At 39.8% G+C, this 14,584-nt stretch overlaps 3 protein-coding genes across 3 annotated transcripts; 2 read left to right on the top strand and 1 right to left on the bottom strand.

The window, feature by feature from the left end:
- Window positions 1–1,845: 1,845 nt before the first annotated feature.
- On the top strand, window positions 1,846–7,737 carry LOC112167120 (WD repeat-containing protein 44). Its single transcript, XM_024304088.2, has 7 exons — window positions 1,846–3,740; window positions 4,459–4,549; window positions 4,899–5,056; window positions 5,141–5,192; window positions 5,323–5,405; window positions 5,592–5,685; window positions 6,794–7,737. Exons 1-7 carry the CDS (start codon window positions 2,175–2,177, stop codon window positions 7,372–7,374), a joined length of 2,625 nt encoding a protein of 874 aa, XP_024159856.1. The 5' UTR covers window positions 1,846–2,174; the 3' UTR covers window positions 7,375–7,737.
- Window positions 7,738–8,662: 925 nt separating this feature from the next.
- Window positions 8,663–10,566, top strand: LOC112167122 (protochlorophyllide reductase, chloroplastic). The gene is made up of 5 exons (XM_024304090.2): window positions 8,663–8,856; window positions 8,965–9,063; window positions 9,164–9,683; window positions 9,778–10,136; window positions 10,230–10,566. Exons 1-5 carry the CDS (start codon window positions 8,803–8,805, stop codon window positions 10,383–10,385), a joined length of 1,188 nt encoding a protein of 395 aa, XP_024159858.1. The 5' UTR covers window positions 8,663–8,802; the 3' UTR covers window positions 10,386–10,566.
- On the bottom strand, window positions 10,566–13,277 carry LOC112167121 (lanC-like protein GCL2). Its single transcript, XM_024304089.2, has 6 exons — window positions 13,034–13,277; window positions 12,637–12,815; window positions 12,095–12,206; window positions 11,870–11,986; window positions 11,467–11,781; window positions 10,566–11,019 (listed from the first exon to the last, which is right to left on the bottom strand). The coding sequence occupies exons 1-6, from the start codon at window positions 13,187–13,189 to the stop codon at window positions 10,681–10,683; spliced, it is 1,218 nt and encodes a 405-aa protein (XP_024159857.1). The 5' UTR covers window positions 13,190–13,277; the 3' UTR covers window positions 10,566–10,680.
- Window positions 13,278–14,584: the final 1,307 nt, after the last annotated feature.

The following is a 14,584-nucleotide window of genomic DNA, read 5'->3' as shown; positions in this document are numbered from 1 at the left end:
TACGTGATAAATTCTAGATAAATAATTAATGCGAGATTCATTATGAGAGACATTCATTGATCTAATAATCAACAACGAACAACAATAATATCGCGCAGGCATATCATAAAGTTTGAACCCTTACTCATATTGCTAATGACGAACATAATTGGTGGCCGGATTTAGATTTCTCTATCAAGCCCATTGCTCTATCTATGGTGATAGCCACCCACAAACAGCAGAACGAAAAGACCATTCTAGTTCAGAGAGAGACGAGAGAGATAGGGGAGGGAGATACAGGATGTCAATTGTCCATAAACAAACGGGAGACATTAATAGAATGGCCCCTTGTGTGCAATGCATATAAATGCCAAGAATTTATTGATTAGTAACTAGTTGGTCCCAAATGCAGTTGAAGCATAGCATTGCATTTTGGTGTCACCTTAAGTTAACAGTAATGGGCTGGACAGAATGTGCAAGCTAAGGGTAAGGTGAATGTCGAGCTGTAACAGATACTACTCAAAACTTAAAGCATTGAATTCATTTACTGGGCTTGGTGAGATTTGTATTATATAAGTATATACTTTAGGCCCCGATACCCTAAGCCTTGCTCTAGAGGTGAACTCTAAGGATGTAATTACATAACAACTAATCATCCGTGAAATAAAAATCAGTTCAACATGAATCTTATTTAGAACCGCTCAAGTATCAATTTATAAATGTGAGACTTATATCATTAGACAAAATAATTATGGGAAAATATTTTTTCGCTTTTGGAGTTGTGTCATTAAAGTTAGGTGACCCTAGTTTTGTTTTTATATTGTTTGATAGGATTGATTTATTTGTATATATGAAATGATAAACAAACAAAAAAAATGAAGAATTTCAAACAATATCCTCATGACACAATTCGGAAAGGCTAATGTCTGCTCAAGCGACCAACCAAAGAATACGAGATCATATCACCAATCAAAATCGCACAAACGAGAGTTAGATCAGACGTTGATTGTAAGAAAGAACACAGATCATCTATCATGATGAGCATAATTAAAGAGGGGGAAACAAATTGAGGGAGAGAGAAAGAGAGAGTTTGGGATTTCTTCACCATTATTCTTTGATAACTCTCAATTTCTAATTCTTTAACTCTAAAAAACGTGAATTTGTTTTTTCAACGTGAATTTGTTTGCAATATAGATCACGGGGTGGTCCCGATCCTAAACACATCCAAAGCAACAAATCACAATTCCACCTCCGTTCAAGTGATTCACTAGCAAAATGATACGATCAATGCTCACAAAGCCAAATCTCACGCATATGAGCAAATTTGCCAAAGAACTAACGACCAAATTGTCTAGTCAAGAACACATGGATCTTCAATAGCAAGACTCATGGATCTTCGAGATTATCGATTTCTGACGAGAGTCATAACAGATTTCGATTTGATCGATCTAGACAAATTAATCTTATGATTCCTAGAGTCGACACTTCAACCCAAGTATTGATCAACGAGCTCCCTTCCTAACTCCCGTTTCGGTGTCCCGACATCATCCAAGATACTGTCATACTTTGTACTCAGCACGAATCCCTATCTCTGTTTCTCCACCATTTTTGATATCGTCCTTCTTGGTAAAAAAAATCCCACGAAGGTTTGGTAAAATCCCATTTCCATTCCATAAATGGAGCGCAAGGACCAAATCCAATGATTTTGAATACCAAAAAAAGAGAAAATTTGTTTCCCACTACCTCATTAGTCATTACAAAGACCAAGCCAAGAAAAACATTAGAAGAAGAAAAATAAAGTAAAAGACGAAAGAAAAAGGAATCTCAAAATCCCTCATTTTACTCTCCCCACAATCTAGACACACTCATACACAAACACAAACACAACAGCACCAACAACAACAACAACAACAGCAACAACAAACAACTACATTTTTGTGCTCAAGCCCCAACCCCCCAAAGCCAGCAGCATAGGGCTTCGTTCCCTCTCTCTCTCTCTCTCTCTCTCTCCCGTTATCGGATCTGATTCGCCACCTTCTCTCTTGTCCAATCCCATCAAATTCCCACCCCCAACAGATCCAAATCCCGCCACGACCCGACACCACCAACCCGACCCGGGTCGGCTCCGATCGTCCGACCCGTCCCCCCTCCCCCTCCCCGCGCTCCCGCTCTCAAATGGGACTGCCCACTAAACGATGAGCAAAGCCGGGGAGGAAGAAGACGAAGACGAGTGCTTCTACGAGTCCCTCGATCGCATTCTCGTCTCCTCCTCCTCCTCCTGTTCTTGCTCCACCTCCACCTCCACCTCCGACGACGACGACGACGACGCCGCCGTCTCTTCTTCTCCTCCCAATTATGCTTCCCGCAAGCGCTTTCCCACCCCAAAGTTCCCAATGGGGGCCTACAAGTACGACGTCTGGATCTCCGAGCCCGCCTCCGTCTCCGACCGCCGCTTACGTCTCCTCCGCGAAATGGGCCTCAGCGGCGACCCGGCCCTCTCGCGCGCCAAGCCCGACCCGGTGGGCCGCTCGGCCTCGTCGGATCATTTGACTAAACGACACAGCCCTGCCGCCGTTCCGGAAATCGTCCGGTCCAAATCGGACGGCGTCGAACACTGCAACGGCGCTGCATCCGCTAGTTCGTCGCCTATTCTTTGTTCCGAGATTGAGGCTCCGGCTCCGGCCGAGACCGAGACCGAGACCAAAAATTCGTTTGTAAATACACAGAAAAAAAAAGATTGCGTCGTTTGTAAATCGGCGAGCGGCAAGAGCAATGGACCTTCTCCGTCGCCGCCGCCGAATAGGCCGCCATCCGGGAAGAACGGCCGGCGGTGCGGCGACGAGACTGGGTTAGAGGTGGAGGAGGAGCAGGAGGAGGAGGAGGAGAGTGAAGTGTGTACTATTCGGAATCTTGATAATGGGAAGGAGTTTGTGGTGAATGAGATCAGGGAAGATGGGATGTGGAACAAGCTTAAGGAAGTGGGGACCGGGAAGCAGTTGACCATGGAGGAGTTTGAGATGAGTGTGGGCCATTCCCCCATTGTTCAGGAACTGATGCGGCGGCAGAATGTGGAGGAGAGTCACAAGGCCGGTGGTGGTTCGGATTCGAATGCCAATGGGGGCGGTGGAGCGATTCCCAAGTTGAAGAAGAGGGGTTGGTTCAAGAGCATAAAGAGTGTTGCGAGCACTGTGACTGGGCATAGGGAGAGAAGGAGCAGTGATGAAAGGGACACTTCGTCGGAGAAGGGGGGCCGGAGGTCAAGCTCTGCCACTGATGATAGCCAGGATGTGTCGTTTCATGGGCCGGAGAGAGTGAGGGTCAGGCAGTATGGCAAGTCTTGTAAGGAGCTGACGGCTATGTACAAGACACAGGAGATTCAGGCGCATAATGGGTCTATTTGGAGTATTAAGTTTAGCTTGGATGGGAAGTATCTGGCCAGTGCCGGTGAGGATTGTGTGATTCATATATGGCAGGTGATGGAGACGGAGAGGAAGGGTGACCTGTTGATGCAGAAATCGGAAGATAACAATTTGGATTTGTTGTTTATTGCCAATGGATCTTCAGAACCATGTTCCGTCTCGCCCAATAGTTACAGCCATCTGGAAAAAAAGAAGAGAGGGAGGACGTCTATCAGTCGGAAATCATTGAGTTTGGAACATTATGTGATTCCAGAGACTATGTTTGCACTCTCAGAAAAGCCCATCTGTTCATTCCAAGGTCATGTAGATGATGTGCTTGACCTCTCTTGGTCCAAGTCTCAGGTATATTACTTTTCTGATTTTCTGTTCTCTAGGATTTTAGTTCCTTTTTGGCTCCTTGATGCCAAATGTTTGTTGAATTTTAATGCACATTTCTGTTGTCACCATTAGTTTGTATATGCCTAGTGAAGTGATCTGAATGACTGTTCCTTGGGCATTTGAAGCTAAGGTTTCTGTTTTTCTTTTCATTATGGGATGGTAGATACACATGGATAGGAACATTTGTGGTTGAACAAGAATGGTTTTTCTGACAGTAGCATAGATTAGTGAGACTTCTCCATTGGGAATACTGTGGATGCTCTCTATCTCTTTTACTTTTAAAATAATAAAAATAAATAAATAAGCAAATGTAGAGAAGCAGGTTTGTTCTGGATATATGTTCTAGGTTATCAATTGTATGCACCTTGGATTTGTTGAAGGTGCTTTAAAATGCTCCTAGGAAGAAAGCCATGGTGCTATGTGTCAAGACCTTCCACTTATCTGTGAACTTAGACAAAGAATGAGAGTTGCTCAGTTGTTCTCATAATAACCCCAATAATTGATTGTCTCTCTTTGTATACTTCATTCTGTTGACTTTTCTGATATCCATGGTGGTGCTTTTCTAATAGACTACATATGAAGTAGATTGTGATTGCAATAACATGAATACATTGTTTTTTATTTTCTTTAGCAGAATTGTCACTAAGACTCCTTGTTTCTTTATTTTCTTTTCTTTCCCCAGCGCCTGCTCTCATCTTCTATGGATAAAACGGTTCACCTCTGGGATTTGCCAAGCAAGTCTTGTTTGCAGAAGTTTTCACACATTGACTATGGTAAGTATCTGTGGGCATTTCATTAAATGCTCTACCATTTAGTTTTGCTTCCAGTTTAACAACTTTACATAAACTATGGTACCGGACACCATTACTTTAAGGGTCATGAAAGCACTAAATCAAGATTTACTTGCACCTTTTGCAAGGCAAAAGGACTTGAGTTGTGTAAGGGAAAAAAGACAAAAATTAAAATAAGCATGATCGAGCTTGAAGTATGAATATCTGATTTGTTTTAATTTGATGGTTTAATACTGAAAGAGGATGTTATGAATAGCAAGAGATATTAATCTTTCTTCCCATCTCCTTTCATTTGTTTCTGATAACTATATTATGCATATGTCTGATGCAGTAACTTGCATCCAGTTTAATCCCGTTGATGATAACTACTTCATTAGTGGATCACTTGATGCTAAGGTTCGTATATGGAGCATCACTGATCGCCAAGTGGTTGATTGGAATGATATGCATGAGATGGTCACTGCTGCTTGCTACACTCCTGATGGCCAGGTTGGTTGCAACCGTTAACGCATCTATTTATACAATGTGTTCGAACTCATTGGTCAAGGAAATAATTTTTGTGGATTTCTGCAGGGTGCTCTAGTTGGAACCTACAAAGGGAGCTGCCGGTTATACAACACATCTGGTACAGCTCCCTTTCTCTCTCTTTGTGCATATTTATATGTGCAAGTTGGCCTTTGTATGCTTGCATATCACTTTGATGTTCCTTGCACCACTAGCTATTAATTAATAAATCTTCCCAATTTTTTTTTCAGATAATAAGTTGCAAGAGAAAAGCCAAATAAATCTGCAGAACAAGAAAAAGAAATCTCATCACAAGAAAATTACTGGTTTCCAGGTAATATATTACATTTGTTCCCTCTGTTTATATGCTTAGGTGGTACACTCATGAAAATATGGGGTGATGAAACTTGTTGCCCCACTACATTCCAACTTTGCATCCCATCTTGTAGAGCATATTTTATTTAACTTTCATCTGCATGTTAGGTTGATTCTTCAGTTCCTGATCAGTTTTGTTTGACAGTTTGCACCAGGAAGTTCCTCGGAAGTACTAGTTACATCTGCAGATTCACGAGTCAGGGTTGTCGATGGTATTGATCTAGTTCACAAGTTCAAGGGTAAGTATTCATTTTCTATTTTTTTGTTGTTGTTATTTTAGCCATTTAAAATTGTTTGGTACATAAGTTTTTCCCCTTGAATTCTGATCTAGATAATTAAGGTGATAGTAGCACTAAAAGTTTATGCTCATGTTTCTCTATTTCCTTAACTTCTGTTGGGTTAGCTATGGTACAAAGAGTTCTGAAATCTGATGGTACTTGAAATCTGACTAAATTTCCACTCGCTGCCCTTTGGCCTTTACCAAAAAATGGAAATTATTTTTTCAACTTGATTGATCTGATATTCTTTATCAAGTTTGCTGATTGCTGTCATATTGGTGTTTACTTCATATTAGTGTTGGATATTCTCTTTTTCTTTCTCTTAATAAGTAGTGTTGCATGATTGATAAGAACGTGTAACATAATCTCTGAGAAAGAACATGGATCAAAGCACTATAATGGGCCTGTAAATCCTCGTTTTTACCCATGGTTAGCTTGCTTTGGTAAAAAAAAATATAGACCAACCTTTGATGCAGTACCGACTAGAATATCAATATATAGGTTCCGGTTCAAACCAGATAGTCTTTTTCATGGGCTGATCTTCTGCTGCGTCCTACACCATTTCACTATTCTCATTCACCAGCTCTCCTAGAAGCCATGCTTAATTTATGAAGCCTAGCTACTAATGTTCCTTTTTGGGTATTAATTATGGAACATCCAAAAGAAAAAAAAATGTCAACTATGGTGATTTGTATTGTCTAAAACTATGAGGATCTGAGCTTATGTTTCTGAAATTGAACTGAAAGGTGAATATATTTTTGTTTGTAAAGCTAAAGCTTGACAATGGCAAACAATACCTAGGACCTTAACGTTGCACGTCTTTTCTTTCATTTATTCTGCTAATAGCTTTTCATTTGTCACTTCTTAGTCTATCTACAACATGTTAATTTAGAACTTATTTCTGCTTTTGTCAACAATCAGTACTGATGAGAGATATGTTTCTAACTAGTAGTTATTATGAGTATGCTTTGTATGCTAGAGATCCATGAACTTGTCATCCCAAATGTTTGCATATGCACTATAGAGTTTTGCATTTTTCAAAGGCTGAATCGATCTAATATTTGGACAGGATTTCGTAACACAAATAGCCAAATCTCAGCAACCCTCACAGTAAACGGTAAATATGTGGTATCTGCCAGCGAGGATTCTCATGTATATATATGGAAACATGAAGCTGATTCGCGCCCTAGCAGAAGCAAAAGTGTTACTGTTACACGGTCGTATGAGCATTTTCATAGTCACAATGTATCAGTGGCCGTCTCTTGGCCTGGTGTTGGTGATTCATGGGGACTACAAGATGGAGATCAAAACAATCTTGATGAGGTTTCTACAGCCAATCATCCCCCTACTCCTGTTGAGGAGGAGGCTAATGGCAAGGATGGTTCACGATCAGCATCGGGTTGCACCAATAGCCCTCTCCATGGAACAATTACTAGTGCATCCAACAGTTACTTCTTTGATAGAATTTCGGCAACGTGGCCTGAGGAAAAACTTCTTCTAGCTACTAAGAAACGAAGCCCTCGTGTAAGTTTTGATTTTAGCAATGGTGTAAGCCAGAACATTCCGGCCTGGGGTATGGTGATTGTAACCGCTGGCTTGGGAGGTGAAATTAGAACTTTCCAAAATTTTGGGTTGCCGATTCGGATTTAAGGGCCCAAAGATTTAGGTCCCCTGATCCTGGGAATGACGAGTTAATACTACCACATAGAGCCGGTCCATTTCCCCTATTGGCAAATATGTACAGAGAGATTTGGTGAGAGTTGTAATATTAGTGAGAGTTCCATTTGTTTCGATGTGCTTGTGCCTGTTGGAGAGGCAGTCCACTCCGACTGGGCATCTATGGAGAAAGAAAATAGATTTGTTGCACCCCCAAAAAAAAAAAACCAAAAAAAAAACAAAAAAATACACCATGAATTTAGAAACCGAAGAATTTGTTGTAATCGGGAATTCTAAGTTGTGAGATGGAAAAGCTTATTAAATTTAGAAATGAAAATTCTTTATAGTTGATGTGCAGGACTGGTCTTCATTGTTCTTTCTGACTAAAGCCATTGCTGTGCCTTGTATATTTACTACTTATCCCTCCGAGTCTGACCCTCATTTGTTTTAGTGTTTCAATATAAAACCATCTGCAAATTACATATCCATGTCGAATCAAGTTCAACCAACGATTTTCCTAACGATGAAAGCTAAGAGCCGTAAACCCTATCTTTTAGTGTAATATAGCAACAAACCCTCTTGTTTAAAGCGGTTGCGATTGCCGTGCACGCCCTCAACAACCACTGGAATTCTGGTGCCACCATCGGCTTTCTCGGCATTGGCATCTTCAACAACTTTCACCAGAAATGAGATACAGTGTACAATGAAATGGTGGATCCGGATTGCAAAAGTAGTTGTATACCATCAGAGGGAGATAGTTGTTACTAATTAGTAATACAAAAATAGGTTGTACTGTGGAGTGAGCTCTAAGTGGGCTCAGGCCTTGGGATATTTTTATGAGCAAGGCATTAGTGGGCTCAGGCCTCTTGGCATTTCTTGATTCCAATTTCCATATATAACAATAGCACTACCTTTGCCCCTTTTTCTCTTTGGTTAATTCCAGACAATTCTGGATATTGTGGCTCACTTCCTGCCCACAATGCCCTGTCCTTTACTTCACTTGTTTGTACAGAGACCCAAAATTAGAGCACTTTCTTGTGTGTGCACTCCGCAAGGGCACCCCACGACCCAAGAGAGTGGGGGCACCAAAATTATCTCCCTTCCTAGGCACACCCAACCCAGAAAAGATTTCAAAGCAAATATCAAGAGAAATCCCAACCTCAAAACCTCATTGGTTGCTTGAGATTGATGTGGCAGACTCACATGCTACTAATTATCTTATCCTCTCTCCCCACACCTATCCCAAAAATACTAGTTTAAACTCCAGTGTACAGTCTCAAATATAGCAACTGCCAAAACCACAGTATAAATACAAGTGTGTTTCCTTTTCAAGGTACTTCACTAATATTTCGTTACTGGTGAGAAAAGCTGAGATAACCCAGTTCCAGTGTGGTAAGGAAGCTTTGGTTTTTGGTTGTGATAATGGCTCTTCGTGCTGCTTCTGTGGTTTCCTCTGCTTTCTCTGCTCCCAAGGAGGTTTGTCATGTGATATTACTCTTCTTTTGGCAGCGTCTCTTCTTTGTTGTTAACGCCTGAGAATCTAATGGGGTTTTGGTTTTCTGGGAATTATTGTGTGTTTTTCAGGGAAAGTCAAGTGCTTCTTTCAAGGATTCAAGCCTTTTTGGAGTCTCATTCTCAGAAAATCTCAAGGCTGATTTCAGCTCTGTTGCACTAAGCTGCAAGGTAGGAGAAGATCAAATTCTCTCTCTTTTCTCTGTTATCGTAATTGTTATCAATTTTTGTTATCGAATTTTGTGTATTGAAAATGGGGTTTTGGTTACAGAGAGAGTTCAAGCCAGTGAGGGCTCAAACAGCGGCCACAGCATCCCCAGCTATCAACAAGTCCACATCAGATGGGAAGAAGACTTTAAGAAAAGGCAGTGTAGTGATCACTGGTGCCTCCTCTGGACTTGGTCTAGCAACTGCAAAGGCTTTGGCCGAAACCGGAAAATGGCATGTAATTATGGCATGCAGGGATTTCCTCAAGGCCGAAAGAGCTGCCAAGGCAGCTGGGATGCCTAAAGAGAACTACACAATCATGCATCTAGACCTTGCTTCTCTAGACAGCGTTCGGCAATTTGTTGATAACTTCAGAAGATCTGAACGCCCCCTTGATGTTCTGGTCTGCAATGCTGCTGTGTATTTACCAACTGCTAAAGAGCCTACATTCACTGCTGATGGGTTTGAACTTAGTGTTGGGACTAACCATCTTGGACACTTCCTTCTTGCGCGGTTGATGGTTGAGGATTTGAACAAATCCGATTACCCTTCAAGGAGGCTCATCATTGTTGGCTCAATTACAGGTACTGGATCAAACTTCAAACCGAGAAAATAAATTTTTTGGAATGTGTACTCTTGTGGTGTGCTAAATGGTGTTGCTTTTGTTATATGGTTCAGGGAACACAAACACTTTGGCTGGAAATGTACCTCCAAAGGCCAACCTTGGGGACCTGAGGGGACTTGCAGGGGGCGTAAATGGGGTCAACAGCTCGGCCATGATTGACGGTGGAGACTTTGATGGTGCCAAGGCATACAAGGACAGCAAAGTCTGCAACATGCTCACAATGCAAGAGTTCCACAGGCGCTACCATGAGGAGACTGGGATAACATTCGCTTCCCTTTACCCGGGCTGCATTGCCACAACTGGCTTGTTCAGGGAGCACATTCCCTTGTTCAGGCTTCTGTTCCCTCCATTCCAAAAGTACATCACCAAGGGCTATGTCTCTGAAGAAGAGTCTGGAAAGAGACTTGCTCAGGTAAAGAATAAGAGACGGAGCTTATATATTATGCATATGTTTTCGAATTTCTCATGGTTGATGAATTCACCTCGTTTGCTCTTGCTGATTTAGGTTGTGAGCGACCCAAGCTTGACAAAGTCAGGAGTCTACTGGAGCTGGAACAAGACCTCTGCTTCTTTTGAGAACCAACTGTCTGAAGAAGCCAGTGATGCAGAAAAGGCTCGCAAGGTGTGGGAAGTCAGTGAGAAGCTTGTCGGTTTGGCTTAAATAAGAAGTCGATGTTCTTGTCAAGCAACATTTGCCTTGGAGGATGATGTCACCAGAGAATAGATCAGTTCCATTTGTAGAGTGCGGAGTTACAATTCAAATTCTCTGTTGTTGTTAGCAGTTTTTCTCGTGTGGATGTCTAATGGTTAGTTTCAAAATGAATAAAATCACCCTCACCCCTTTTGCAAGTGCAGATCAACCTGTTACATTTTCTTTATTTATATACTCCAATATTGACAGAACAAAACAAAACAAGAGTCGGGTATGTACTTCTAATATATTGCATAGAACTAGTTTAAAGTTCATATCCGGGAAACCGAGCTTCAGATGGTTCAGTCATGTCCAAAAAGAGATGAGCCATTCCTCCAACACCCTCAAACAGGGAATAGGGGCGGTCACCTCCATGCATCCTTCCCTCTGATATGAGTTTTAGCCCTTTGTCATACAAAAAGCAAGCGAATGCTTTGGCCCTGTACAAGTATTCCACCTTACCTGTTAATCGGTAGAGTGAAAGAAACACGTAAGTGTTCCCACTTATGCCATGACATAGGCCAACTCGCTTTAGCAGACCCCGTCTCCACACCACTTCCCCTGCATCTATAGCCGCCTGCACAAATTCCTCATCTCCGAAAACCTAAAGAAATCAAATGCATAGACTAAAGAGTAAGCGATATGGAAAATACATTTACGCAACATTATAAAGTTCAAGAGTCATCTGCGGCACCATCAACAAAAAAGTTCTCATGTTTGGACTGCAGATCATATATCTATGGAAAAGAAGGTAAAATTATTGACTTATTCTCTTATCCACTACAAGAAAGCCATATTTCAGAAAAGTCGCTATCGGATTGTTGGCAAGGACCCTTCATTTTCATCTCGTGTTGTATTAATTCAGTTTTTAATAGCAGCAACAACAAAATGGCAAACTTATATGAATCCAAAAATGAAGAGTGACAGTTAAGTACCCTAGGTGAAAATATTTGAAAAACACAACAGGATAAAAATAATAAAACTTGCTGTCTCATAATACTTTACAACATTCAGTTCTTCACTCCATAAAATAAGCCTTAAATAGATTTACCTCAGCTGCTCTAACAAGTGTAAGAGCAACTCCAGGAGCACCATGGCACCAGTGCACAAGACGGTCTGATTCACTTCCTTCACTTGAAAGAAAGTTACCGCTGGGAAATCGATTCTTAATCATGTAACGTAGAGTACCCTTGACATCCTCAACCTCCTCACGTTTCAGTTGCACGGTCATCAAAACATACATAATTCCTGCCAGACCATGGGCAGCACCCCAGTATTTCTTCCCATGCCATTCGTACATCAATGAGCTCCGTCCCTTCTTGGCCAATTGTCTACCATCCTTTATAATTTCATCCACAACTGATCTCTGACAAAATTAATCGGCAATTATAAGGATACAAATTCAGTCCATTCAAGATCAATCAGAAGAAAATTATAAGCAGAACTTGTCTTACTATGCGAGTAGTAGAAATTGTTCCATTTCCAACATTCTTGTTTAAGAATGAACAGGCCCATAAGTACCCAGCTCTGCCGTATAATAACTCATTTGGAAGATTGCTAGAGAGCTTGATCTGCTCTTAAGAGAAAAACTGAGTATCAATAGACACACACATGAAATGCCAACATTCAAGAAGAACAATGTCTTAAGCATTTGAGAAACAAGCGTTGCTATCAACCACCTCTTTAAATTTTGATAAGTAGTGGCCAAGTAGCATTTCATCACCAGCATGCTTTGCCACCACAGCACCGAGGGCACAAACGCCAGCCCGCCCACATATGAATGACACATACCTGCAAAGTGCAAACTCATGCAACATATTAAAAATCTATCAAGTTAAACTACGTAATCCAAAGGCAGGTATCCATCATGGTCAGTAAGCTACAAATGTTAAACTGCAATTAGAAGCATTTTACTACAGATACGGATCCAAAGAAATGGCATTGAATCGTGCAAGTAGGTGCATGATCCCGGCATATTTGAGCATCCATAATGTTCAAAATGCTCAGTTGAGAGAAGGTGCTTAGAAAGTAACACTAACAAGGACAGCAAACTTTACATTTAATTCAAGCACTACCATTTAAAACACCAAACTACTGGAGACAATCAGAGAGATGAAGAAGGCTTCCTTATAAATAAGAGAAACTCTCATAACTACTATGATATGTTTATGTCACAAACAATCAATTCAAAGGTGACTGTTACGAGAGAAAGAGAGAGTACCCAGAATCTCTAGAAGCTATATCACAGGCCTTAACAATGTCAGAGCACAATTTAAGATCAGTGTGGTTGTTGGTGACTTGGTAAGCCTTAAAGGCCAACCAAGCAGTTCCAAGAGCCCCTGCATACATAGTATAATCTTCCACACGCTTGCCACTCACACCCCATGTCTGCATCACCACCTAAAACCCACAACACATAAACCCAAATCCAAATCACTTCAATTCATCTCTCAAAATAACCCCAGAACCAAAAATTAAAAAAAATTAAAAAATTAAAAATCAAGTCTTTAACTTGGTAAAAATTTCTAAAACCCAGATATTTACCAAGAGGCCACAAACTCCGGATTTACTAGAATACATGAAAATGGTTCGAAAAATAAAGCGAGGAATAGTAGTACCGTCTGTTTGAGGTCCAAACCGGAGCTTCTGAGCATACCGGAGAGAGTTGGATAAGGAAGAGACAGCAGCTTTGAGAAAGAGCCCACTTTAGCCTCGTCCGCCGACGCCTCTTCTACGAATTCCGGCATGTCGTTCGCGAAATATCGGTCCGCCATTTCTCTCCCTCTGCTCACTCAACAGTCAACACTACTCACCGTCGAGCCTTTTTTATTTTCCTCACTGCTCGAGCTCTACAGGTGGAGCGGTGGCAGATTCGAGCTTTAGGAAAAAGAAAAAGACACGTGTGCAATTGATTTTTTTTAAGGAGAATATCACATATGATCACTCTGACATGTTCCAGTTCGACACTTTAGTTACTCACTTTTTAAATATATCACTTTGATCACTCAACTTTAACTCTGTTATTCATTTTAGTCACTTCGTTAATTTTTTTTCATTAAAAAAAATTTATTTGCCACAATATCAAGGATATTTTCAACCAATCAATTGAGAAATGAGAGTTTCTATTGGGACCTTCAAATCTGCTCACTTGACCTCACTCTGTTATGAATTATTAAATGACATATATAACTTACTATAAAATGACTATTAGGGACAATAATTATACCAAAAAAATGGTTATATTTATTTTAACTAGACTTTCCAATTCAATAATATTAGATTGCATTCTTTATTATTTTCACTATCTATTTTCATTTTCCAATTTTACTATGTACTCATTAAAGCATTCATATATATATATATATATATATATATATTGAGAAATAAAATTATGATTAAGATAAAAATGTATGATATGCATATTGAACGCATATTGGTTAGGGAGAACAAAATAAATTGTATTATGCCGTAAATCTAAATCTATCTATTATATTTGTAAAAAGAAGAAGGAAAAAAAAAAGCTAGCAAATAAAAATAAATAAAAAATATTTAAATAATTAATCATGAGGTACACAAAATAGAGAAACATTAAGAAAAAATGACTAATCTTGTTTTTTTTTTAACAGCTAAAAAAGAAAAAGTAAATAAAAAAAAATCACATAATAGTTCATGTTATTTTATTTTTATTAATTTTTAAAACTCAATACCTTGTGTTTGATTTTTTTTTTATTGGATAAGAGATATATGTTATCTGATTAAGGAATGGAGATGTAATTAAGATTTATAGAGTAATTAAATCATTGAAATGACTAAATTTTTTTATTATAAAGATCTTAGTTTGTTTGTAAATTAATTATATGATTGAGGTTATTTGAGGAACTTTAGTGAGGTTTAATGAGTAAATTTAGTATTTAAAAATTTGATAGGAGGTGTAAAAAGCATAGAGGTCAAGTGAGTAAATTGGAGGTTCCAATAGAAAAACTCTTCAGAAATTTGAATTGAAATGAATTAGAGAAGTGATTAAAGTGAGACAAAATACCCTTTCAATGACTAAAGTAACTGACATAGTAATAGTTGAGTGACCAAAATAATATATTTGAAAATTAAGTGTCAAACGAGTCATAATTGAGTCACCGTTTATAAAATTCTCTCTATCTTTTTTTTGATTA

The sequence above is a fragment of the Rosa chinensis genome, chromosome 5, assembly GCF_002994745.2.
Source record: "Rosa chinensis cultivar Old Blush chromosome 5, RchiOBHm-V2, whole genome shotgun sequence".
Taxonomy (NCBI): domain Eukaryota; kingdom Viridiplantae; phylum Streptophyta; class Magnoliopsida; order Rosales; family Rosaceae; genus Rosa; species Rosa chinensis.
The sequence above is the reverse complement of the archived record's forward strand: the minus strand, read 5'-3'. Positions and strand labels throughout refer to the sequence as shown.